The sequence below is a fragment of the Neopsephotus bourkii genome, unplaced genomic scaffold (genome assembly GCF_033783945.1).
Source record: "Neopsephotus bourkii isolate Nb327-2 ecotype Australia unplaced genomic scaffold, CSIRO-AGI_Nbou_v1 NB_1037, whole genome shotgun sequence".
Lineage (NCBI taxonomy): Eukaryota > Metazoa > Chordata > Aves > Psittaciformes > Psittacidae > Neopsephotus > Neopsephotus bourkii.
The window spans coordinates 1,047,884-1,075,308 of NW_026901526.1; the positions used below are offsets into that span (position 1 = coordinate 1,047,884).

Here is a 27,425-nt window from a genome sequence, read left to right on the forward strand (position 1 = left end):
CCAGAGTGTTGGAGTGTGGAGCCTAACACAGATCTAGGTTGCACTGTTGTTTCCTTTTTTATGCAGCAGATTTTTTTTCTATACTTCTGAACTTTCACATGTTAGAAATAGGGATCCATTGGAAGTATTTCTTATGAAATGAGAGGATGTAGAAACAGAACACATGCACAAGTAATGTCTTGCCTAAAATGTTTTGGCCAATTCCAGCTGTTTTCATTTAATTTCTTATGAATGCCATTATTTCTTATTTGCAGTATGGTATATCCCTCAATCAAAGTTGAACCTGGTACCGTATGGATACAAAAGAGGCCTAAATCTTTACCTGGTGAGTTTACAGTTTTAGATCTCCATGCTATAAGACCTGTATATATAACCTGACTAGAACCACAACATCCTGCTACTATCAGTGACAGTCAAATTGCCCAACTTACTTTGACACTATTTTGGCACCAGTTTTTCGTCGAGAATTCAGAACCAAAGCATAATTTTCTTCTGCTTTAATGGATTTAAAGAAACTGTCTTCCAGCACATAAATTGTGGCAGATGTGGCTTTTGTGCTGACATCTAAAATCTGAAAATAATGAAAAAATAAACCAGGGAAAGGGCTGATCAGTAAACAACAGAACAGGAAAACAGCTCACAGTTCCAAATCAGGGCAAAACTTGAAATTCAATAGAGCCGAACGAGGAAGGTGGATGTGGTTGACAACATCTCAAGCTAAGCCTATATACCAGGTTGTCAAGAATTCCTTCTACAAGAGCTGCTCACTTCTGCACTATGTGTTTCAAATTCAGTATATGCTGGGAGGGGACAGGGGGAAAGAGATGAGAGGAGAAAGTTATGGAGCAGGCTGCAACTAAGAACATCTTAAATGAGATAAAAAGCTTTTCCAACAAAATGTCTTGTAAATAAGATTGTCATGTTCACACGGGGGAAGCAAAGCCAGCCACCTTGCTTGATCTGTTTGTAAACAAGGTGAAGTCTTTGTGGCAAATGTGAAAATCAGGAATTCAGTCATAGTGTTAAGGCAGTTTATTAACAGAGCATGAGCTACCTTTGTACTTCTCTGATCTGAGGAAGGTCAGTTTCTGATGCAGAGAATCTCAGTGCCTTCAGCACCTGTCCAGCTGGCATTCAATAGTAACTGCTTAGAAAGGCATTTACTAGTAGTGGAGGACCATCAAGGCCATAGAAGGGCTTCAGTTACCTCTATGGCACATCTACATTACACCTGGGAATTAGGGAAGCCTTTGACCTTCCAGACAGACCTGAGTGGGCTCCATTCAGGAGTCAGCATCTTGCCTGGCATTTATTGTGTAGACTAAATACTGTGACTTAGCAGCTGGGAAAAATATTACTCTTTTCACTATGACTGTGACAGTACCTAGTGTTTTCCCCAAAGAAAATGAAGCCTCATATCAATTAAAACTTGAGTACAGTCAGGACAAAAGTGCCGTAAATCTGCATAGAAACTAAAATATGTTATAGATGAGAGCAAACGAATTATGTGAATTTGCGTGCTGTACTTCATGTCAGCTGAGTCAAGGTGTTTTACCCAGAAACACTTGAATCCATTCAAGAGAGAAGAATCCATCCCCTGTTCTCCCCATTGGTACTACCTATGAAATTTGTTCTAGTAATCCTACTAGATGCACATGTAGAATTTGAACTAGAACTTTTGAGAAAATGAGTAATAGCTACTAAAATATATTTTAAATAGGCAGAATGGATTTTATTTTGTTAAAAAAATCATACCCGGTTGTGGCTGGTAAATCCTTGTTTTTCTATTTCACAGGAGGCAAGGTCTTTTATTTTAGTCACTTGATCTTGCCGCACGTTGTAAGTAGTATTGCACTTCCCAGATATGTCCACCTTGGAGAAAAAGGAGTCAGATTACAACAATTTCTTGAATTTACCTTTTGGACCCTCTAAAGATGAACAATTTTCTCCACTGTTGGAATCCTGTACCAGAGATGCTGCACTGTTTATCGGTTTTGAAGGTATCAGTGTTTCTAACTACCTGTTTTGGATAGGGAGGGTGCTTTCTATTAGATGGCTATGGAGGAAAGTAACAACATTTACTTAAACAAAGAATTTAGGAAACATCTGGCAGCTGGCACTATACTCATGAATTTGGGCTAATTTCCAGCTTTGCTTATCTGGACAGATGTAGAAACTTAACAATGTAAGTCAGGTTAAATGGATGTGCCTAAACCATTGTTTAGCTGTGTGTGGATACTCTGATTTAAAATTGCCTAATCCACTGAAGTAAGCTTAGGAAATCAACTGACTTTAAACATCAGTATAATTTCTTTTATAGTGACCTAGTTTAAGTTGGTTTATTACCAAATTCTGCTAAATTGATAAAAGAATTGAAAATGGATTTTCACCAGTTCTTTACATTAAGTGCAGCAACATGACTTGTGTCACCAAATATTCAGAAGACTGTCTTTACATCCCCAACCTCAGATGTAATCAAAGGGCTGATTTCTGTCACATGCCTTCTAAAGTTAGTGGGAGCCACAGGTCTGTATTTCAGAGCAGATTGGGCTCTGCCTTTTTCTCTGATGATGGTTATCTTGCCAGATTTAGCACCATACCTCATGGGCAGGACCAGAGTGCAGCTGCAGCTGGAAAAGGCTTGCCAGACCTCTCTTAATGTTTTGAGTAAAAGCAGGTTCATTTTCATATGAGTAGAAGTTTTTGACCTGTAGGAATAAAACCCAAGTATATTACACATTTGATTAAACGAGAAAGTAATACTGAGGATCCTTTCTAGAAAAACTCCCTTTAGGTTTTTTTTCTGATTGGGAAGCTAAATTTGGACCCGTTGCCCTTATTTAAGCAAACTCCAGGGGCTGCAAGGCCTGGCAATGACATTACAAACATATTTAGGGCTTCAGCTGTACCTAAGTACAGTTTCAGTACAGTAAGCATCTTTTTTCCTTTTAATTGGAGATAATAGAGAAGGGAAACGGGAAACTTCACATAATTGCACAAGTGACTCATTTTTCTACATACTCTTCAGATAATCCCTCCTCACAGGGGCATAATATCTATTGCACTTTAGTCACAGATTACAAAAACCCAGAATGAATCACAGGTAAATTATAGTTAGAATGGCTTAAATGACGTGTCAAATGCATCACAACCTTTGCACTTGCATGGGTCACCTGTTGTGCTTGAGCCTCTCCTCTGGTAAGAAGACTTTGCACCTCCACTTTGTATTCAAGGTGCTTTAAAAGTGCTGTTTTTTTTCCAAGAACTGTAAGTACAATAAGTGTGTTATCTCAGGGCAATCCTGGAAAGTGAAATCACCATGCCAGGGATGAAAGTATCATACCACAGAGAAATCATAAAAGGAGTGCACAGATCCTTTTACCAGAGAAAAAGCACAAGTTTTTAATACTGCATCTCAATCTAAGCTTAGTGTGAATTGCTTAGTGTATTAGGAGCAGATGTATTTTGACTGTGGTGTTCTGATACCTCTGTTCTCATTTAGGGATGAGTACGGTTGGGAGCCAGTGCTGTCCTGTTTCTTTTTATCTTGTGTAAAACTGATGACAAGGTTGAGTCTGAAAGTTACTGAGCAGGCCTGATAGCAGCTGCAATTCAGTAGGCTGAGCTGGCGGCCAGGGTATGTGCTCAGTGCCTATTTACAGCAGGAGGTAAAGACCCTGCGGGATAGGATGTCACAGCCCTCACTCTGCTCTGCAGAAGAGAAGAGGGAGTGTGACCTTCAACCTTCCTCCTTTTCTCACTGCTCCTCTACCCACGTCCCACCTGCTGAGAATTGCTTGGGCTGCAGAGGGGAAAGCACGGCTGTTGGCTTAAGACAACAAGCAATGAGAGGGGAAGGAGCATAGAGAGGAGGCGGGAGCAGCCATGGCTCAAGCCTTGCCACCACCTGGCCAGAGCAGTAGGCGAAGTGCAAGGGGACAAGTCAGCAGCTCCACAGGGAAAAAAAGGGGGAAATGTATTTACTTCTGAGTGAAACTGGGCCCAGAGAGGTTGTGAATGCTCCATCCCTGGCAGTGTTCAAGGCCAGGTTGGACGAGGTCTTGGGTAATATGGTTTAGTGTGAGGTGTCCCTGCCCATGGCAGGGGGGTTGGAACTTGACGATCTTAAGGTCCTTTCCAACCCTAACTATTCTATGATTCTGTGAGCTGCAACTGAATGTGGGGAATCCAGCAGCAGGACAATGCTTCCGTGCTTTGTCAGGGCAGGCTGCAAAACCCAGGCATCCACTGAAACACACCTCCTCAGTGTCCCTTCTCTTCTGAATTTTGAAGACAGTTTCCCAGTAGAGGAACAACATGAAAAGCCTTCATTCCTTTAGCATCAAGCTCATTAACTCAGGACTGTTGAAACTGCAGCTGTCACTGAAGTAAATAATCAAGCCAGAGAGGTGGGAAAAGCTATCATTCTAAAATATTTGGTAAGGGTTTAAAGTGATTAACACTGTTCCACACAGACTCAGTATAACCTCCCTCATCACAAACTGTATCTCCTTTTCTGCCTTCACACCTTGGATAAAATCCTGCCCTCACTGGAGTCAACAGCACATATCTTACATAGCAACTATGCATGTATCTACAGGTGTACCCTCGTATTTGTGACTGTTTACTTCCATAATGTGTGGTGTTCTCAATACAAAAGCGGCTTGGGCTGGAAGGGCCCCTTGTACAGGTAAATTACAGTCTATTCTAAACTATAGTGTTTCATTTGCTATGAGAGTGGTGAGATACTGGAACAGATTGCCCAGAGAAGTTTCTGAATGCCCCATCCTCGGAAGTATTCAAGGCCAGGCTGGAAGGGGCTTTGAGCAACCTGGTCTAGTGGCAGGTGTCCCTGCCCCTGGCGGGTTGGAACTAGATGAGCTTTAAGGTCCCTTCCAACCCCAAACATTCTACACAGAACGATAAGACACTATGGCATATTAAGAACACTCAAAGAATAATGAATTCTCCAAGCCTGTAAAAAAAGATTTGTCTCAGATTTCCTTAGGGATTGAATTTTAAAAGACAGGGTCTTACTTTTCCACGGACTAGCTCAAGAACCATAGGCCTCTGTAAAGCTTGCAGATATTCTTTCCCAATGACCTTCTCTGTGTTTTTTCCTTTGAAGATGTTTTTAGCAGCTGGACGTTCATTCACGTTTTCAACTTGAACATCTTTTATCTAGCAAAGTAAAAGCAGAGAAAATATGTGTAGAGAGCAGCCTAGCATTGGCCTGGGGTAAGCTAAATCACCTAATACATCTTTTTTTATTTTTCATTTCTGGTTCTGATAATTAACCTTGCATGATTACTATGTCTATGTTTTCAAAAGAAGCCAGCACTTACCACTGGGGAAATTAGTGGCAGAAAAATTCACCATAAAACTAAGTAAAACCCAGTTTGTATTTAGCAAATGTCATGATTTTCAGCTAGAACTGAGAATTTCATATAACCTATTGTCCCTCAGTAGTTGCTTGCACATCAGTTGTTTGAAACTGTAGAAGCTGTATGAAGCCACTTCAAAATACAGGAGATATTCTGAAGTTCTGGCTTATGATGTTAAATATTTTCTTGTGAGTCTTATTCTATATGAATCAGCTTATCAAAGAAACTGGTTGTAGGTGATAAGAAGAATAAAATGTTTAGCTCATCTTCTAAAAATGAGTTCTTCAAGATTAGATTTACAGTTAGATAAATGGGCATGATTTAAGTTGCCTGATGGCATTCATTACCGTAACTTTGACCAACTGGTCATCATCATTCTCCGGGTTTCTCCATAAGAGATTTACATCCACACCAGAAGAAAGACGGTATCCTGCACTTTTCTGCAGTGATGCTTTCACGCGATCAACATACACTTCAGTCGAGTAAGAAAATTTATATAGCTTGTCATTATTTAAGCTTGGTCCAGTAGTGTGCCCTGTTTGGGAAGCAAAAACAGTATTTTAGAATTGACTGACTCACGTAATCTGTTATGTTTTCTAAGAAACAGCTTTAGAAAAATGAAAAAATTAGTCGCCAACAAAAAATTTATGGGATTGAATCTGCTACCCTTAACTACAGAGGCTTGTCCCACTGGAGCAGCTGGGGGATTTTCATGGTTAAGTTGACACTAATCCCATATATTTAAGATAAGGATGAACAGAAAATCCTTTGTTCTATCTCTACACTTAAATAAATAAAAGAAAATAAAACTCTTTACTTCTAATATATTAGAGTTAGAAATTGAGCCAAAATTATCTGCAGCTCCAACTACTGTAACTAATCATGCAATTTGTGTGCTTAGCAATTTGAAATGCACTAATGTAATCTGTTGGAGCCAACAGAAATTGCTCTCTGCATGTATTTCACATTTATTGGGAATATTTCCATTGAGCTTTATTTGGGGGTGATAGGAATGTAATGAAGACATTGGGAAAATGTTTTTAGATTAAGTAATTAAGGCCTTATTCTTTAAACTAAAGAATTGTCCCTTTAGCTGTTCCTCTGCTACTAACTGATGTATTTCAAGGGATATAAAAGCCAAATTCTAGCATAAATGCAATTTGCATACACAACTTATTGTGCCATTTCTGTCTGCATTAACAACAACTCAGATAGACTGCTCCTTAGGAATTCAGTTGCACTCTTCTTACTGTAAATGAAATCTGTAGTACACAAATTACTTACACTTTTCCTTCATCAAACTGCTTACTACCACACTATTTCCTATCTTCTCTTTCTCTTGCCTCATGCACAGCCATGTGGGGAATGTGTGGCACCAGTGTCACAACTCTACCCAGCCTCAGGCACAGGAATTAAGACCGTGCCCCTAAAATCTTTGTCTAATGAAAATCAATTTCTGCTTGAATACCCTTCAAATATTTTGTCATGAAGGGTATACATAACATCCCTTTTCACTCCTTTCGAGGGCTTGCCTCTGCTGGTGTGGATGGCTACAAAGGTCTCTTCCAGATATGAAAAACTGGTGAAGTCAGTAGAGGGAAGGGAAAAGAGGACAGGCTGGCTGAACACAAAGTGCTCTGACGTCCACAAAGCAAATACACATACAGTGACCTTAGGTGCTATCTGTAAGCAGCACATCACAAGCCTCTCAGACCCAGATGCTGAACCACTGAATCCATTGGGAATTTCTTCAAGGAGTTCAGAAAGTACAGAGCAGAAATGATAACAGAGTTAATCTAAGAAAGGCAAAGTGCTGTCCTCAAGGAGATGCATCTCAGTCTTATGACAAGTGCAGGGAAAAACTATAATCTATCAAAACATCTCAAGACAAATTCTTAAGCATGCTGTAATGTGATCAGTGTGTTCAAAGTCCCTTGTGGAGAATCAGCAGCCTATCTTGATTTATGCCATGTCCCTTAGTGTTTTATTTGACTCTGCTTAATAGATTACAAATCACTGTATTGGTAAAAAAGAAAATCAAAGCCTTATTTCACTCTCAGATTTTAAATCCCGATTAGGTAGGTATAGTGCACAGTATAGTTCCATCATGGCCGGATGGATATACTCTGCAGTCCTCCAAGGGTCCAAAACCCCCTTTCTTAAGGTTTCATTTGCTTCCTTCCCCTATTCATAGCAGTAGATGAAGGTCTGCTTTACAGAACCTTTCCCTGATGAAAATGGTCACCCCACTATGTTTGGTCTGTAAGTTGCGTAAATTGGCAAAGCTACATCAAACTAAACTGGCTTATGCTTTATGCCTGCTGGAGATGTGGCACAGCAAATTTGGTAATACAGGGAGAGCAGCCTGTTTGCATGAGGTACAGCTCATATTTTTTCTGCAGGGAGGCTAAAGCATTAATGTTGGCATGACAGGGTTTTTCTGAGTTTGCATGTCTTGTGCGGCTGCTTCAAAACAAAGTGACCAAGAGGTATAAAACCCTTCCCTCAGTTTACCGTGAATTTCCTAACGCCTTCCCCAGTTCCTCTCAATCCTATCAGTTTTGAAGCTACATTGCCCTTGAGAGCAGAGTGTGCTCAGTGCTTGCCCAGAGGTGGCTGCACCTTTCTGGAACATCTGTGGTTCCTTGCTGTACCTTGGAGCTGGTTGCCTCCTGATTCAAAATGTCCTTCATTTGCAGCAGGAATGGCAGTGCTGATGATTTAATATCAGCTGAGGTTTTATGAATGCCACCCACTAGCTGATTTCTAAACACAGAGTGTGACACAGTCCCATCTGAAGACAAGAGGTGGGGGTAAGCATGTCCAAGAAAAATTATCCAGGTGCTCAGAGACATGTGTCTTAGTAGTTAAGGTGGATGTTTGTGGTTTTGCTCCCTTTCTTTTTTTCAGTTAGAAGCATCTTTTACCCACCCACTTCCTTTTCCCACATCTCAACCTATAGATCTTTTTCCCATTTTCAAGTGTTCCTTCCCTCTTCCTCCCTTTTAGCATCTGCTGGTCCCCATGTAGAAAAGAGCTTCTCCCTCCTAAAGGAAATAGGTGAGTAAATGACACAGCAGCTTCTTGCAAATGTCATGGAAGAGATAAATAATCACAGAGTATTTCTGGGAGCTAGAAGAAGATTAAGTTCTGAAAGCTTTCACCATTTCATTTGTGGAAAATACTACAGGAGCCAGGACAGAAGACGCTTTTGGTTGCAAGACTGGTCTCACTGATGGAAAAGGGTAAGCCAGCAGTGGATCATAAGAGAAGCAGCAGAGATAAAGCAGTTCCCAAGGGGTTAGCACTTACCCCAGTGCAAATGGGGAAGCCAAGAGAGACAATTGGATAACATGGTCAGTTTGAGAGGCAAGGGGGATATTGGTGGCTGAGGGACAGAGACACAGTGTCACTTCCCGGAACCAGTATTCAAAACAGCATAACTAAATTTTCATACCATCTTTCATGAAGAAAACACCTGTACTATTTAAAAAGTTACATTCCTACACCTTTGATAGAAACTTTTCTTAAAAAAAAAAACCCTGTATTTAGAAGCTCTTTCCTTTGTATTCAGCACAGCACTGGAATCCATGCTGCCTGTACAGCAATTACCATTTCAGCTGATAGCAAATGTCCCACTGACTGAGAATGAAGGAGAGATGGACATAAGAATTGCAATTGGCCATGCTCTCTTGGGGTCAGAAGTGCCTGCTTTCAAGGTGGAGTGCATAACACATAGTTTTACTAGTAATGTTAAGTGTCTGTCATTAAGGGTAACATGCCAAGTCTATAATTAAATCATGATACTGTATAATACAGAAGGTTACACTGCATGAGTAGAGACAGCTGTCAAGCCCTGTGCCTTTTATTAATACATATGGCATGCACAGCATGTGTGTCTCTAACTACTTGCTAGCTCTACCTTCATAAATTATATTTGCCACTGTTTCTGATACCGGATAGCTTTAAAAGCAAACCCCATCCGTTTCTTTGAACATACTTTTCAAGTGGAACTGAAGTAAAAAATTTTCATGTGAGCTGATCTAGATGACTTGAAAAGAATATTCCTTACATATTTCCAAAACACAGCATGGCCTGGTGGAAAGGTAAAACACTCATCCTAATCCCAGGTCTCACTGAGGCACTAGGGCCTTGGGCCAGTAAATTAGCTCTCAATCTCCCTGCACAAGAGTGAGAGAAGACCTGGCAGAGCTGAAGGGAGGACTAATTAATGAGAAAATCCTTGCTGGGTATCCTGGCGATGTGAAGTGACAAGGAAATATTACTTCATACCAAGAAGAGCTTTGCTTAACTGATGTTAAGGAGAAGCTGGGACAAGCAGATACCAGAAATATGGCACATTGGTATATAGCCATAATCATTACTTGGCATTACACTCATGGGTAGAGGAACTAGCTGCAAACTTCTCTGCTTTACAACTCCTGTCATAAGTGGGTATGGACGTAGGGAGGAAAGTTGCTGCTGTGTGATTACACTGACACAGTGTCCTGGATGCTCTACAGGGAGCAGAGGGAGAAACCCATGAGAACACCTCTACAGCCTTTTTAATAGTTGAACCCAGGATGGCATGCCCCCTCCCTGCTCCTCATCATAATAAGGACATACTCGTTAAACCAAAAACTAGGGTTTGGCTCATGTTTTAAGGTTTTTGCTCCTCTAAATTTAATGTCAGGTTGTACACAAAGGGCCACTACTAAAGACACATTTCCTTGCTTCATACACTGCCACGGCTGAAGTGAGCGGTCTCCAGATTTCATACCCTTGACCTTTGTCAGCACACCTGAGTAAAGCCCTGCGCTCAGAGCTTGTGCAGACATCCAGGTTTTCATTATTTATTGCAGAGCAAGCTTCCCATGAAATTAATGGGATGTTTGTTACTGAATTTAGTGGTAGCCGATTCAACTGCTCAGAAGCTGAAACTTGGAGAGCCCTGAGCACTTCTTGGCTTCGCTCCACCAAAGCCCTTCTGTTTGTTTAACTTTTGAGTGTGTGAATAGTCTATTTCTAGTTGGTGCCCCCACAGCATGTCCTGACTAAGCAAGGTCAAGATCCTCAGTCTCCTGGCTCACACTGCTAGCCCTGTGCACCTGAGAACAGACTCTTCTATCCCTCTGCTGACATGAATGCCACAAATGCCTAAACCTTTGTAATTACTAAATGAGTTTGTATTACTCAAGGATGGATAAGTAAAGATGATAATTTTTGATGCAAAACAGACCTGCATACACATACTGGTTATGCCTCCACTGAATCAAGCCCGGTACAGACCTACCTTTAACAGAGGCTGAGTAGGTGGAAATGATGCAAAGGAACAGCACAGTAAGAAGAATCATGCTGGACTCCCGTGAGCTTCTGACTGCAGCATGGAAGTGTGAGAGCCTCCAAGAAGTGAGCTGCTGAGAGTGGAGGGGTGCCTTCCAAGAGAGACGCAGGGCTGGCCACACTGTTTATCTAGATGTAGTAAAGGTCAGATTCCAAATTCCACACTCAGGTACTAAGTTCATCAAAGGACTTCCAGTTAATTATTAAGAACTAAGGTAACTGGTGGTTTCTATCCCATTTATCAATCACCTCAGCTTTCATTTTTGAATGCTAAACCCACACAGACACATTTGTGCATGGGGGAGCCCACCTCCAGTCCTGGCAGGACCAGGAGATCCTATCACTCCTCCTCTGAACAAAAGGGCCACCAGTTCTGTTGCTACCAGGGGCCAGATCCTCACCACTGTCTCCATTGTCTTGTATCAACTCTGTGACCAACCCCAGAGGCAGATGATTTTTAAAGGTCTTCCTGGAAGCAAAAGTATATAGAGTTTATCAGTACTATCCCTAAAAGTGATGCTACTTTTTATAGAGACTAAAATGCATGTCAGTTCCTGCTGTATTGTATCCTACCAAATAGATTCTCTTTCTTCCAGCAGCCCCAGCACCCATCTTACATCGTTGCAGTGGCAGAGGTTAGAGACTGAAAAGGTGAGATAAACCAGCCATTCTATCCCACCTCAGTGAAGAGAACCTGCTTGCCTGGGTCTCGGAGAAGGGCAAACCAAGCCCTCCTATTCACCCCTATTTCTCCCTTTTCTCACACTCACTTTACCACCTCCCCTGATAAACTGTCAGCTGACTAACCCATGTGCTTCCCCATTTCCTTTGAGATTAAATCCCTGGCCATGTCACACTAAGCCTCAGGGCCATAAGGCTTGCTAAAGGACCTCCTTGTCCCTTAGGTGATTGTGGGGCAGTAGGTCACCTCCCTAAATTCCTTGGCACACCCTGGGTGTCACAGCCTGCATCCCCTTCCCCAGCATACAAAGCCTCCCTTGCTCTGTGAGGAGGGAGGGTCTGGTCCTGCTTGTAGAGGAGGCATACCCGTGAGCCATCACCATGCTCCTCCATTCCACTTCCAGAGATTGTTTTAACAAGACTGTGAGCTACAAACCCCCCAACTGAATCAGTGCAGCCCCAGCTGTATTTAGCTGCTTCCAACACTCCATCACTGCCACCAGCTCCTCTGTATTAGTAAAGGGATTGTAAAGTGAGAACAGCCTTCACCTTGAGTGGTATAAATGACTCCTTTGTTGCCCTGTGGTAAAAGAAAAGCTGAGCACTGTGGATGTCAGTCATTGCCCAGCAGTGGGAAACAGCAGGTCCATGCCAGTGCTTCTTGTTCACGCTCATCTCCACACCTTGTGGAAGTCCGCTTGGGAGCTCTTCACATGTTGTGTGTGAGTATGCATGCACATGGGAGGGAGGAGATTAGCAGGAAACCATGGGGACTGCTACTGCTTCTGCCCAGTTTGTGGTTATTTATCCTGCTTCCTCAGCATAGGCTGTGACATGCTCCTGAATTCAAGGGACTTGGGCAGAGAACTCTAGCTAAACCTTTTGCTGCATTTGGTAAACAAGAAACTTGCCAGGCTGTTTGCAAAACCAACTCAGGCTAGAGGGAAACTGGAGGTATAGATGCTGCTTTGGAAATGCAATATTCACACTTCACTCATGAGGAGGAGTTGGTGTTGGTCTGAAATCTGGAGAGAAGCAGTTATCCTCTTCTTATGCTCTTGGGACACAGGAAATTTATTTCTTCCTTACAATAATGCTATTAATGAAAGGGACTCTCTTAGACACTAGAATATCAGAGGCCATATCCTGTGCTGAGGTAAATCAGCGTCTCTTTTTGGACACCACTATAGTAGTGCCAATTACAGAACTAAGGATGTAACCATCTTGTAGAGTAATAGTGTACATACATTTCCATACATACATAAATACACCTATACACATACCCATAATGCATTCTAAGGATATTCCTCAAATGTCTTACAAACAGGAGGCTTGAGCCTCATCTCAGTTATGGCCAGATTAAATCAGCAGTGACTTCCCTGAAGTCAAATTACACCAATGAAAGAAGTGTTGTGCCCATCAAAGTCCATTACACATAGAGGTTGCAGAATGAGCTCCTAATGCACACTTCATGCCATGCTGGCATATGTACTGGGGTCAAAGTATTACTGTTGCTGCACATTTTTCAGAGTTCAAACTATAAGGCTCATATCTTTATACAACCTAATAAAACTGATGAGATTTCCTCACATCTTCTGAGATCAACAGAATGTTTTTGTCTTCTCTTCACAGCAACATTGTGAAGATCTCAGTTTTCAACTCAAACTTTCAGCTATGAGCACCAAAGTACGTCAGTCCATCTTCACTCTTCAACTGGCACCTGTGTGCTCCAGCTCCTGCTGTTTTGGTGAGTAAGACACCACCTGTCCCTGCCACTGGCAGAAGACACCCAGCCAAGCCACTGCCTAAAGGTGAAGTGTCATATTGACTAAGGTATGTGTCACCTGCATCCTAAGCTTCGCATGAGTGCTGCAGTCGGACCTGCCCCACAGAGAGTGATACCAGTATCTACGCCTGGGCCTCCATGGAGAATATTTTTTCTTTTCTCCATCCTTTGCCTCTCAACCTGCAGTGCTGTTTCTACAAAATGCTTCAATATGCAGTTTTAGACTGTGGGGTATTGAGTTTGTTCTGTTGCTGGAGGAAACTCTCCCTTTGATCGAGCATCTTGAAAAGTCATGTCATGGCTTTTCAAAATAATGAAATTCAGTCAGATAGCTCTTCCTAGGTATTTGCAACTGTTCAGGGCATCATTTTGCTTTGTCACCACTTGGCACTTGGCAGACTTCAGCAGAAGTTGCATTACCCTGTGTCAGCGTTTGAGAGCACTGGAGTCTGGATTAGCTTTGGAAAGTGCAATATGAGAAAATCAGATTTATAAATCAAAATGTGTAGGCACTTTCTTCATTCTAAGAAATAGCACATCTGAATATTGAGAATATTTTTTAGATGCTTTTTGGCTTTTTTCCAAAAAACCAAGCAAGCGGATGGGCTTCTACTGGTAACTGATCTGTAGCATTTCAATGCCCAAAAGAAAACGAAGGATTCTGCATAAGGACAGTGGTGCTTTTGGACTTGTGTGATGCTGGAGTGTAAAGCTAGATATTAATAGCAACATGAGTGAGGTTTTAAATAGACACTAGCAAAAGCAAATGCAAATCTAGCTATTTTTAAAGTAATGCAGGGAATAGGAATCACAAAGTAAATCAACTACTACAGCAAATACTAAATACCAACAGCAGTTAAAGATCAGTGTCTTACTGTAGAGACACCATAGTTTTGTGACTGTAACGCAGCCGTAGTAAACCTGAAACCAGCACTAAAACTGAAAGGCTGTGTATATCTGGAACCAATGAAACTTGAGATAAACACTGATGCAGATGAAAAGGGTATTATGGTAGCACATACTCGTATGTTTGCTAACTCCATGTGCCTCACTACCCAGGGGCAAACGGGTATCTACATATTTAGTCTGCCCAAAATACATTTTTCTCATACAATATAATCCCAGTCTCCAGAGCTCCTGTACCAGGGCAGCATTCTTTCATGAAGTCATCTGAAGGCAAAAGAACGTCTCCCTTTGTTGAGTACTGACACCAGAGTTTAAAAAGTGAATTGGCAGTGGCCTTTAAAAATATGAGGCATGAAGGCACATACCTCTTTTTAGGAGCCAGAGGGAACACGGCATTGCTGGGGGACCTTTGGAGCTAGAAATCTGCTCTCAGGAATGCCACTACTTAAAAATACTTCACTGGCCCCTGTGTGAACTCGGTAGTGTCATCAAAACCATCAGATAAAAATAAGGTTTTCTTTTCGCTCCTCTTAATCCTGTGGAGCCACCACAGCCAGAAGCAGGGGGGAAGCTCAGTGTTCTTCATGACTCTCACTCATCAGGGGCACGAGGAAGGCTGTGGGGCCTGGCACAGGGTGTTTCAAAGCAGTCAGCTCTCCTGTGTACCTGCCTGCAAGGACAGGCCCTGAAAACCCCTCAAGCCTGACCACCTATGTCCACCGTCACTCACACCGCTGTCATGGCAGGGCAGCATGGCAGGGCTGGCCGCAGCTGCCTCCGACAGCCAGCCTGTTACAAGCAGTGATCCCTGGCAGCGTTCAAGGCCAGGTTGAATGGGGCTTGAGCAACCTGGTCTAGTGGAAAGTGTCCCTGCCCGTGGCAGGTGTGTTAGAACTGGGAGATCTTAAGGTCTCTTCCAACTCAAACGACTTTACATGATTCTATGAGGTAAAGATGAGCAGCCCACACAACACATGGCTAATCTGCATTTGTTACGGTTGTAGCTTTTTAATTTTGGTTTATTTGGCTGGAAGCTGTCCCACGTGAAACCAGAACTGGCTCAGCAAACAGCGATCAGCGCAAACCCCCGGCGCCGAGCAGGACCGGGGCAAGAGCAGCTCCCTAGCCGCCTGCCCGAACAGTCAGTGACGGGTCTCGCCACGGCTACCAGCCGCTCATGGGCCCGTAAGTGCCACAATCCGTGCCCGTGCCCGTGCCCGTGCCCGTGCCCGTGCCCGTGCCCGTGCCCGTGCCCGTGCCCGTGCCCGTGCCCGTGCCCGTGCCCGTGCCCGTGCCCGTGCCCGTGCCCGTGCCGCCCTCAGCGCCGGGGCAGCGTCCATCACCGCTTCCCGTTGCTCGCCGGGATTTGTAGTCTTGGCTGAGGGGAAGGTGCGCGTGCGCGGCGATGGGGCGCGGTTGCTTGTTCTGTTCTCCTTCTCTGCCTCTCGTTACCTGCCTCTGGGCCCTGTGGGTACGTTGCAGTCACTTCCCTGTGCCGCCAGGTCTGCTACTCCTTGGTGGTTGGGGACGGGCGGGGGGGAAGCGGGGTTCAGGCTCGGCTGTGCCTCTGAGGGAAGGAGGGGAAGATGGCGGCTTCCACACGACCTGGGGACCGTGATAATCTCCCCTCCACACGCCCGGCTGTCGCTGCCGTCTGTGGCAGGGTCACGGCCCTCCCCCCCTTCCCTCTCCCCAGCACTTGGATTATGTTGAGTTACGAAGTACTCGGGCGCGTGAGCAAAAATAACGCGACTGTTACTACATATATAATGTGTGTATACATGGATACGTGTGGGTATGTGTATATATAGATGTGTGCGTGTGTCTATATATACACCCACAGATGTATGTATAGAACTCGGTCTGTGCCGGGCGTACATGCTGTGGTGGTGCAGATTGCACCTGTGCCATGCGAGGCCTTGCCGTTTGGCACCCAAACCCATCCTCACTCCCTGGGCCTTATGGCTTAACACCCCCAGACATGGAAATCAGGGCATGTTAGATAAAACACTTCTGGCTTTCTGGGGTTTTGTGTGTTTTCCAGCTCTTCTGTTACAAAAGAAGCCAGGGGATTTTTTTTTTTTTGTTTGTTTGTTTGTTTTAATGCATGTTGATTGTGGCTATAGTTCTTTAGTGAAGTAGTTAATTTTGGGAAACCATGTGTTTGGGGAACTACTAGTATAAAAAATACCAATACTTGCTATTGGGAGGGACATGGTACAGTTGTAATTGGTTCCAGCACAGAAGGTTTTGCTGAGTAACAGTTTGGTGTGTTCATCCCCTTACTTGCTGTGTTTTGTCCACTTGCAGTGGCTGGCCAATGTCTTTGATTTCAGAAGAAATAAAAAATAATTCTGAAGGGGTACAGCTTGATCACAGTTCTCCCCCCTCCCCCAAATGGCTTTAGTATCTTTAAAATTATGTTTCTCTAACATGCTGCCACAGTTACATCACAAGAAGCCTCTTAATTTTTGTTTGTGTAGTTGAGATAGTTGTAGGCATAATAGTACTGTTGTTGTTTTTTCTTTTACATCTAATCCACTACGATTCCCTACTTTTATGCAGTTGTGTTTCACAAAGTTTTTAACTGAAAACCTTTAAATAGGTGCACATGTAGCAGGCAGAGTTTTAGATGTAATCTGAATATGGGTTATAATCTCTTTAGTGTTTTATATGTTGCAGTTTGCAGAGACACTAACCTAGCTTTAAACAAACAAAAAAGGCTATATCTTACTATTTTTTCTTTTTTCAGGTTTATGGTAGGTATAGAGGGATATTTGTTCTAGTTGAACTTCTTGTTAATAACACTCATGCTATTGTTTTGGTTATTACAGAATCAACAAAGGAAAAGTTTGCTTTTAATGAAATATTTATCACTTGTTGAGAAACCAATCAGTAAACCTGTTCAGAAGCTAATGTCATCAGAAGCACCAACAGAAAGCCCAGAGGTGCCAACAGAAAATACCATGTCCCCTAAAGTTCCTGATGTGGAAGAAAAGGTGAAGTCCAGTGTCAGTCCAGTAGAGGGACAGGAGACAGGCTCAAACAAGGAAGAATGCCTTGAGCTCTTGTCCAAGAGGCAAAGGAAGAAGCTGTTGAAGCAGAAACAGTGGGAAGAACAGAAAGATCTACGGAGGTATGGTTTGCAAAATAGCTTTTCTAGGGTCATGTGTAGTTTGTAGTGCGAATAATAATGATGTGTTAGTAGAATTTGAGCGTAGATCGCTTTAGCAGACCAAGGCAGTTGAACCAGTTTTCTCCCACGCCACAGGTTTAAAGCAGTAGTCACAGGCTACTCCATCTGCATATGAAGAAGTTATAAAGGTAAGCATCTTTCCTTCATACTAGAGGTGTTTCTCAACTTGAAGAGGATATCAGGAGGGTTTTAAACTTGCATGGTTTTGATTTGTCAGAAGAAAGGAGTAACTTGTGGCCCTGTTCCTTTCTGAATGCCCTCCTTCCCTGGTGCTGTCAGACTTGGTGAATCTTACAAAGACAGTGAATAAAACCAGATTTCTTCTGACACATGAAGTTCTGTGCTGTAAGTTATGTTGACTTACAATCTATTAAAATAGTTTTGGGAGATGCTGAGTTTCTAGTTTATCATGTTGAGAAAAAACATACCTGCTAAATGGGCTGAGGTGGTTTATTCTTGTCCTGCTGAATGCAAAGTGCTCTTTTCCAAGAGAGTGACTTGCTGGCTCTGAAATTTGATCTTCCAACTGCCTACTTCCATCAGGGGAACAGGGGGGGAGAAACAGTTACTTCAGAAGCCTTTGGAAAACCGTTCAGTGAAACAGGAGGTAAATTTCCTTCCACATTGTGATGCTGCAGTTTTGGCAATCTTTTTGGTTGTTTCTGTTATGAGACCTGACTGAAAGTACCCTTAAATCGATGAGACACTCACTATTGACTGAATTTGTGTCAGATGGCTGTAGGTATATACAGAACTTTACAAAGACAGGGTATGTGTTTCGTGCTGCTATCAGTCTAACACAGATGCAAGCAACAGGGCAAGTTTAAACCACCACAGTTGTGGAACAGCCACCTTGATCGTCGAAATGTGCATTTATGTATGTGACACGTTCCTCAGCAGATTTGGCTGTAGTTTTTGAAGACTTACTTGTTTGCTTATTTAGGCAGAAACGAAAAGAAAAACGCCAGAAGAGAAAACAAGAACGTCAGTCAAAGTTGGACTCCAATAATGAAGGGAATGACAGAAAGCGTGTGCGAAGGGAAGTTGTTCCTAGTACACTTCGCCTCATTGTGGACTGCAGCTTTGATGACCTGATGGTGCTAAAGGTAAAAGAAATTCACCCGTCACATACAAGTGTTGAAAGATTCTCCAGTGACAGCATTGGTGCAGCTGTGTTAGAGCACAAAACCTGGAGAGCAGCTTGCGGAGGATGGTTAGCATGTTTCAGATTCTGATGACTCCCAGACCTGTTTATGTCAGTTGCTGAATTTTTTAGGCTTTGAAATATATCTTTGTATAAGCTATGCTAATATGCAGTATCCTGTAAGAGTGCAGCCTTTGGTCTCTGAGGTGGCTTTCTCCCTTCCCTGTTACCCTGAGCCCTTCTGCTGCTCCCAGGGGCTTCGCTGCCCTGCAACACTGCTTGAATTCAAGCATTTGCAAAGCCCATCTAGCTACCTGTTGAGTGTCCTGCAGAGCGTGTGTAGTACTAACAGGGGCTCGTGCCACTCAACTCAGAATTTTGGGGAAGCTCCAGTTGGCATTTTGGAACTTGGTTCCCTGAGGAGCCCTTCAGCAGTGCCCTAGAGGAGACCAGAAGTCCCCCTTGATAGTCACAGCTGACTGAGCATTTTCTACTGTATTCGTCATTGGTAACGTGTGTTTTGTCAGGCAGAGCCCCTCTTAGGCCTAATAGAAAAAATAGCACTTCTGCAGGTGGTCAGGAAGGGTGAAATGTAGGTGAAGATGGCTGTGACCTTTAGCAATGGGGTAAATTACATTCTTTCTCTAGTATCTATCACTACAATATTGAAGGTACAGAAACTTGCAATATTGTAGTGATGAAGTCTAGTTTATTTGAAATCCTTTGGACATATCAAAACATTCTGAAAGTATTACATGAGTCAAAGCAATATAATGATGATTCATGTTAAAATGGGAATCTGTTACATTTACAAAACACTGCTTTTGGGGCACTGAAAATAAAACTCTGTACGTACCTTACAAAACCCATAATTGACTAAAAGTTAAGTTGTCTGCATTTTAAATAGTTATAGTTAACTGTTGTGCAAATTATCAGGTTAAAATGCCAGTGTCAGCCACTAAATTATCTGCATTGTTCTGGAGTTCTTCAGGTTAATTACGTAGATTTACTTTTGTTAAATATAAGCTATTATTAAGTTTGTATTATTGGTGAAAGATGAGTATTGTCACAGTGATAAATCTGCTTGATCCTTCAGATTAATTTTGAGTATGTTGTTGCATATAATTAAATCCCAGGGATGTTTGTTCATTTTGTTTGTAAATCAACTACATGCATAAAGGTGTCTTAAGTACACTTTGTAGAAGATATGTGTGGTTTCTTGTCAGCATAACCTCTTCACAATGGCTGTTTTTTTCTCTCAGGTTCTGATGTCCACACACTCTTAGAAGGCTCTTTTGCCAGTTAAAACCTTCCTTTTTCTCTCTAGTTTCTGACTGGCTCGTGGTAAAGCATTTTGTGGTGGTCTGTCTGAAGGACTATGTAAAAAACAAATTGTGTTGTATACAGGATGTTAAGAAGCTTCACAAGCAAATTCAGAGATGTTACGCAGAAAACCGCAAAGCATTTCATCCTGTGCAGGTATGTTTAAACAAACTGAGCTATTGCCCTGTACAAAGAACGTGAGGAAGGCAGCTGTGGCCTAAGTGGTGAGAACTGTAGTAGAAAAAATATATTGAAGCTGCCCCTTTTTAATAAGAAAATTACTTCTATTGTAGCAGATAAGTTTTCAACCCACATGTTATAAAAATCCCTGTGTATATTAAAAAGTATGTGCATGCAGATGAAGAATGACAGATACTGGATGCCACTAAGATTCTGTTGATACTCAGTTTTATGTGGGATGGATTAAAAGAAAAAAGGGACTGATTTTTCTTTTAAATGTGTCAACAACTACGTGAATATCATCTTAGTACCATTTTCAGCTAAAATAATGAAGAGTTTTAGCTAATATTTAAGGATAGAAAAAGTCTTGTGAAGAAACGACTGACATTAACATTTCATTATTTTGTACCTCTTGTTTGTTCTTTTCGAAGTTTTACTTGACCAGCCATGGAGGACAATTGAAGAGCAACATGAATGAAAGTAACAAAGGATGGGTGAACTGGAAGGTGAATAACTGACTATTTCTGGAGAAAGAGAGAAAGAAGTGTTAATTATAATTGCTGACTAGGTTGATAGACTAAGGAAGACTACTTGATTTAGGCAGCTCTCACAGTTGTCTGTCTTGACAATACTCTTTTTTTTCTTGGCAAAAAATAAGACTTTAAAACCCAAAGAAGTTGCAAATGCCCCATTCCTGGCAGTGTTAAAGGCCAGGTTGAACATAGCCTTGGGCGACATGGTCTAGGGTGAGGTGTCCCTGCCCATGACAGGGAGTTGGAACTAGATGATCTTAAGGTCCTTTCCAACCCAAATCATTCTCTAGTTCTATGATGTGATTCTCTGTATGCACCTTTACTTCCATTATATTGCCTCTTAACACTGAAGTGTTCTTTACAGCAGTAGCTTGTCTTATGGGCAAATTCATGTTGGCTTTCCTTGTGACTCCCCGTTAAACCAGTAACCAGCATTCCAACAACTTCAAATGAAGACAACTTTGCATAAATAAAAACATTTCTACTTCTAGTATGTCTTACATGATAGCTGCTTTGCAAAAGCATAGCATAAATTACTGTTATCAAACAAGTAATGTTAATTAAGCATTTACCTCTGGTTTCACCTTTTTTAGAAAGGTGGACTTGAAAATTATTTGGCCCTAAGAGAAATATGATAACATTTGAAGGGAGTCACAAGAACTTAAAGATTTGTGAAGTTCTTTTGGGGTTTTGGAAAATTTCCTGATGATTTTTACAGTCAGTGCTATAGGGACTGTGGATTATTTATGCAGAAATCAGTCTGCACTGTGCTACATACCTAAATATGAATGATGGATGTGGAATGACTGCATGCTTTTGGATTTCTGTTTGCTAGTTCCATCATGGGTCTGTAAAGCTTGCCCAGGAATTCATCACTTAAATGTAACTTCTTTTAACTACCTTTTTTTGAGGATATTCAAATTAGAACAGAGCACTATACTGAGTTAATAAAGAAAGAAGACCTAGTATATCTTACCTCAGACTCCCCAGATGTTCTCAGTGAGCTTGATGAGAAGAAAGCCTATGTCATTGGAGGACTGGTGGATCACAACCACCACAAGGTAAACTGTGGGTCTGCTTCTTTACAGCTGTTTTTTGGGGGAAGTGTGGGGGGGGGGTGTTTGGGGTTGTTGGGGTTTTTTTTTGCACCTTACTTGACATGAACACTGTTCATGCGTAAACTAACAACAATCAATCACAAGAAAGCGTCTTCGAAAAAGGCTTGAAAAGAAATTTTGGAGAAACGGGAGAAATAAACCTTGTAGTGGTAGAAGCAGCTTCGGTTCCAGAGCGCAGACATGCAGAGCTTTGTAGGATTTTATCTTTTCATTTTAAATATAGGAATGGAATTAATAACACTGCTCAGCTTACTGAGGGCCGTATTTTCAGCCAGAAGGGTTTGGTTTCTGTTCATGCACTTGTGTGTGTGCATGCACTTGTATGTGGATGTGCCCAAATATAGTTGAAGAGCAGCACTTGGATCTTGAATGTCCATTTTGAATAAGTTTGCTTGTCAGGAGGACTTAGTAAGTAACATACATGCCTCAGGGATCTGATTCCATACCTGTACGTGGGATCGTGCTGTGTGGACCTGGAATGTCATTGAGGACTCAGCTGGGAAGTTAAAGCACTGTTGCTGCTTTTCTTCAAAGACACTCCAATGTAATTTCTGGTGACATGTTTAATATTTCAATGTGATGCTAAAAAAAGGAATGGATCTTAAACCATACCAAATGATACTTCCAACAGTTAATCCACAGTTAAAGGCTAGGAGCAGGTTGAAGCATATCCTTTATGTAGTCATTATGGTATGACGTGTTCACATAGTTTTCAAGGGGCTTTTTTTTGCCTGTCTTTGGCACAGAAGTTGCCAACCTTAAAAAAGCAAACAAAATTTCCTTATCCTTTATTCTTCCTCTGAAAAAATACCCAGTTATTGCAACATGAGTAACTTTGTACTTAAGCATAAACTTACCTTTAGAACAGGCTATATCTGATGCATTCTATAGCTGCAGCTGCTTGAACAAGTTTTATTTACAATCTTTCTGGCTATACGTCACAGTGTGACATGTTCAAAGCAGTAAGTTTTCCAAAGGTAGCCCTTGAAGCAAGTACCGTGTAACCAGGTTAAGTTACTTTTCATAAATATCTTCTAAAGCAAGATCGTGGCAGCACTGGCAAAATTCTTTCCAGAAAAATGGTACTTGTAGTAATCTGTACGGGCTGATCAGAAATGGTGATTCTCAGTCCAGTTCTTTTGGTGTCTTTCTCACAGGGAGTTACTTACAAAAAGGCTGTAGAGCAGGGAATTGGTCATGCACAGCTCCCCCTTGGAAACTTTGTCAAGATGAAGAGTCGGAAAGTGTTAGCTGTCAATCATGGTAAGTTTTAGATCACAGTATAATGATGTTGTTGTGGAATATACCTGGGATATTCAGAATTTGAACCCTCAAAATGTACACTGTAGTGCAGATGCCTAAATCTTTTTTTTATAGTGTTGATATTTCTTGAATCTACTTGCCTTTGGGATACAGAAACTGTCCTGGCCTTTGAATACTTCAGATATGGTTAGGGTAAAGGATGATGTCTTAGCCACTTAAAAGTGTGCTCGCTATTCTGTTGACTTGTCCCATTAATAATTTTGGTATTCTTACCATCCTGGTCTTGTTGCCAGCCTTAATGTGTAAAATGTTGGAAACTATACCACGAATTTTATCGCAGGAGAGGGTAAATGTGATGTATTCCCCTCTTTGTACACCTTCTTTCAGCACTAACTGCTTAGGTACCTGTAGACATACCTCATCTCACCAGTACTCCCATCTGCTGAGCTTTCATAACTGTGTTTTTACCTGGTTTCCTGGTTCTGATTTAAAACCACGTTTTAAACTGATTTAAAAGCATACAATTGCTTAAACAAGTCTTGACTCCTACTCCTTTAAACTGTCAGTTCTATCATTAGATTAGCTTTCAGTGTCATTTAGTATAAATACATGCAAAACAGAGCCTACTCAGACCTCTATTGAGATTTTTGACATGGTGTCCAAGTCTTTATTTTGCCCCACTTTGGATTTTCTTATTTTCTCTTACCTTGCTTTATTTCAAGTTCATTTTATTATGTAACACATTGCTCGATGATAACTTTTTCTTAAAATGCCATTGATTGATGAGGTATGTATATGCATGACAATAAAGATTATGTAAACATGAAGGAGAATATAGTGGATCTTTGGAATTAAAAATTATCAGACTTCATGTATTTTTAAGAATTTACATGTTTCTAAAACCTGATCTATAAATGTTGCTTTATATAGAGCAGAATAGGATTTTAAGTGTTCTTTGTCAAGAGTTATGATAGCTGGAGCTTTCTACTAGAGTTTTTCTGCAGTTATCTTATACTGACCTCTAGTGTCAACATTTCTTGAGGTTGAGTTGTAGCTGTTTGAGCACTGGGTATAATTTGAGTTACTTACACTGAGGCTTTCATTTATCTGCTTTATGGTCTTTTGCCTGTTTTTTGTGCCAGAGATCTAGGCACCTTTTTCACTGCAATTCAGTTGGCAAAATTTCATTTTGAGTAAGCTTGTTTTCCCTTGCCTTTCTAAAATATTTCAAATTGCAGATGAAAGGCTCTTAATGCACAGACCCTTTTTAGAGTAAATAGTATATTATGGCTATAAATATTATAGTGTTTTGCTCAAGATTTTGGGGCAGGAAAATGAACCCAAGTCCACCACCACCTAAAGCAGAGGTACCTTTTACTGTTGTAATTAAGGCTCTGGTGTATATTTGTAATCCTAATAGTTTACAACCTAAATCCAAAAGGCCAACTTTCAAGGGAGTGAGGCATGAGTGTGGTGGACAGAATCAAGCTGCTTCTCAAGTCTCATGTTTCAAATTTGGCTAGGTGAGAAGGATATTTGCACTGAGATTTTTTTGCATTTTGCTGCTTTGTAGAACTGTGTAATTGCCCTTTCTCTTTTGATTTGGTTATTCTGGCCTCTGGGTTCCTACCTTCAGTGCAGAAGTGAAAGCTAGCAGAGTACAGTGCAGGGCTTGCCACATGAGACTCTGGGACCTTCCTGGTCCCTGTGGAACTACTTTTGGTAGGTGTGAATTTGGGAAGTCTTGTAGAAGAAGAAACTGTCTCTGAGCTGCTTGTGGCTATGAGGCACTTTAATTAAATGGACCCTCTGGTGGTGGGAGATTGACAGTCATTAACAGGTGAATTCACTTGTTGCTTTTTACTTACTGATTTATAATCCTTCTATCTTGGGATCAAGTCTTCATGTATTCCCACAGAAAATTCAGTGCCCGCATAGCCACATTAAAATGGGATGAGGGATGTGTGTGTGTATGTGTGTGTGTGAGAAATATTTGATGCTAGAAAACTAATGCACTATAAGATGAGACTTTTTTTTTTTTTTTAACTTGATCTGGAATTCTAAAACTTGGAAGATGGAGATCTGTGTAAAACACTATTGGAAAACACAACTACAAGTGTAGCTGAGAGAGCTTTTCTACTGTTCAGGTTTCTATCCCGAGGCGACTACTTTGTAATATATGTTACCGTATTGCTTCATTCACCTCTAGAGTGATGTCCACCAACTGTTCCCACTACCTTTTTCTGTCCTTGCAAAAGACTTTTGTTGCTGTTGCAACATAGAAGCCTCCATTCTGCTGTGGAAGCTGCTCTCTTTCGACCAATTCTGGCTTTACTATGCAGATAAAGGAAGCTCTAGAGCAAGGGCAAAGAAACATGCTCCTTATACTTCACTTGTCTCCTAAGCCACAGATGCTTTCTGTGAGGGGATATGAATATAGTCTTCTGGGAGCTCATACCTTCGCAGTACGTTTCAAGTGAATAACCTGCTTAGTAAAATGGCCAGCTCTTCAATCTCCATGTCACAGAGAGCAGCTGGCTGTCCAGTAAACCTGGTTTCAGGAAACCTCTACTAAATAAGCCACTTTTCTGTAACTTGACTCTCATGGGTGCGATATCCATGCTGCTTCTCCCTTTCTGCACACCTGCCTAACCTCTGTAATGTTTTCCTCCCTTCTTAGCTCCTTTGATCCTCTCATATGCTGTCACTCAGCATCAAGAATGCTTGTGCTGGGTGTACTCGTTGAAGTCAGCATTCTCCAGTGGTGTTTATCACTGCTTCTACAGCCTCAACCTTGAAGAGCCACCCCTCTGTTGCAGATTTGCCATCCAAGTCTGTCTGGCTTACCAGCTGTACATAGGGCCACCTCCTGCCTTCCCTGCTGCTGCTGAGCCACAGGGTTTGAACACTCAATCTGTGTTGAGAGGGTTTTTTTTTTAGGTAGCCTAAGATTTTTCTAAGTAAGAATTTGCTGATGAATTTTATATGTAATGCAGTTTGGATAGGTTGTCAATCAGGGAAAGTTTTGTCAGCTGAAACATGAGGGTGGAATGTATGGTTAGTGTAATAGAAACAGCAAGAAAGGGTCACAGAATAAGAGATAAGTAAGGATTTTTGCTATAAGCTCAGCTAGAAATGAAGGAGAAAGCTGATTTATAGCAGGTTTTAGGAAGACTTCCGGCTGTCTGTATGTTAGCGAGTGGACAAAGTCATTGCTAAAGTACATCCACAGCAGTATTCCTGTCAAGCATCAGAAAGCATTAGGCACTGGTAAGCCCTGAAGTACGCGGGGTGATGGGAGGAGCAATTCTCTCTGTCCCCGAGAGAAATTAATTCAAACTGGGGCCGCTGCAGAAAAGAACTGCTGTAGTAACTGTCTTACAACCAGAGACTCTAAGTGTGCTTTGACTTTACACTGCAGCAGTAGCAGAATTGTTTTGTCTGCTTCTGCCTGTACTTCATCAGCTTTACTCTGAAGATGTCACAACCAAGTGCACATAAACCTCTGTAAAGATGGATTTGAGGATGTGTTCCTGTCAGAATTTCACTTATGTCCCCATAAAAGAGCTGATGGTCTTTCTTGATGTTGCAGTGTTTGAGATCATCCTTGCATACCTGGAGAAGAGAGACTGGAAGGAGGCCTTTTTCAGTGTCTTGCCACAGCGGAAAGGGGCTGTTCCTTTGGAAGAAGCCAGTGATTCATCCAAACATACTCTGTCTGGAAAAGAAGATGAAGACAATGACTCGGAGAACAACTAGGCTTCAGAATGAGATGATGGGAAAGATGAGACACTCAGTTCATGAGACAGAACCGGGACGTGAAGTAGTTACACTCTGAAGACTGTCTCCTGCCCTCATGAATTCTCTCAATGCTCTGTAGTTCCATAGTTGACCCAGAGCTGTTTCAGGGCACGAAGGGTGAAGATAAACTTCCATATGAATAGCTTAAAAAAAATAAATAAATTAATGTCAAATGCAGAATTTATTTTGTTTCCCAAGGAAGCTATTTAATTTTTTTTTAATATTTGTTTTATACATTCCAAGTTGAGTGTATTACCCAAGAGCATTAGTAGTTACTATTTTAATGTATTCATTCTCCTCCATTTCTGCTTTAAGTTTTCTTCAAAGCAGGGAATGGCAAGCATTGCTGTGATCCCAAAACCTGCACCGCTACTGCCTGTAGCAGAGTGTGCTTGAGCACTCAAACAAACATTTCAGTTTTCCCGAGCATCTCAACAGACAAGCAACTGAACTGCCTTTGTCAGCAGTGCCACACTCGTTCATATGCCAGCTGTCAGTCGGGTCAGTGGATGAAATACAAGTGGGGTTACGCCAATGCTATATACTTCAGCTAGAGTGGGATGAATGCCTGCATAAGTGCAGATCATGCACCTTTGTTGGCACATGGTGCACACTGAGTGCACAGTCACTTTTGATTGCTTCTGGATTCTCTCAGGAAAATTATCACACAGCCTCAGAACAGTACCTGGAGCTGTGAACTCTTTCTTACTGACTCGGTTTCAGTATACCTGTTTTATCACATCATCTTACACGTATTGTATTGTCTG

At 41.7% G+C, this 27,425-nt stretch overlaps 2 protein-coding genes across 6 annotated transcripts in view; one reads left to right on the forward strand and one right to left on the reverse strand.

Annotated features, from left to right (window-relative positions):
• Positions 1 to 10,837, reverse strand: part of MTTP (microsomal triglyceride transfer protein) — a 28,540-nt gene extending 17,703 nt beyond the window's left edge. The window contains exons 1-6 of the mRNA XM_061360928.1: positions 10,678 to 10,837; positions 5,732 to 5,919; positions 5,038 to 5,181; positions 2,601 to 2,708; positions 1,756 to 1,872; positions 432 to 571 (exon numbers count right to left, since the gene is read on the reverse strand). Of these exons, the coding sequence (XP_061216912.1) occupies positions 432 to 571; positions 1,756 to 1,872; positions 2,601 to 2,708; positions 5,038 to 5,181; positions 5,732 to 5,919; positions 10,678 to 10,738 (758 nt within the window). The 5' untranslated portion in view covers positions 10,739 to 10,837. The remainder of the gene's footprint in view (positions 1 to 431; positions 572 to 1,755; positions 1,873 to 2,600; positions 2,709 to 5,037; positions 5,182 to 5,731; positions 5,920 to 10,677) is intronic.
• TRMT10A (tRNA methyltransferase 10A) overlaps positions 1 to 27,211 on the forward strand; it is a 286,742-nt gene extending 259,531 nt beyond the window's left edge. The window contains exons 1-8 of one of the 5 annotated variants that reach the window (XM_061360931.1): positions 15,419 to 15,571; positions 16,935 to 17,236; positions 18,240 to 18,402; positions 19,848 to 19,919; positions 20,375 to 20,449; positions 21,388 to 21,537; positions 22,752 to 22,857; positions 26,450 to 27,207. In XM_061360931.1, the coding sequence (XP_061216915.1) occupies positions 15,506 to 15,571; positions 16,935 to 17,236; positions 18,240 to 18,402; positions 19,848 to 19,919; positions 20,375 to 20,449; positions 21,388 to 21,537; positions 22,752 to 22,857; positions 26,450 to 26,616 (1,101 nt within the window). In that variant the 5' untranslated portion in view covers positions 15,419 to 15,505 and the 3' untranslated portion in view covers positions 26,617 to 27,207. The other 4 variants (XM_061360932.1, XM_061360934.1, XM_061360935.1 and 1 more) reach the window with 4 other exon arrangements.
• The last annotated feature ends 214 nt before the right edge of the window (positions 27,212 to 27,425 follow it).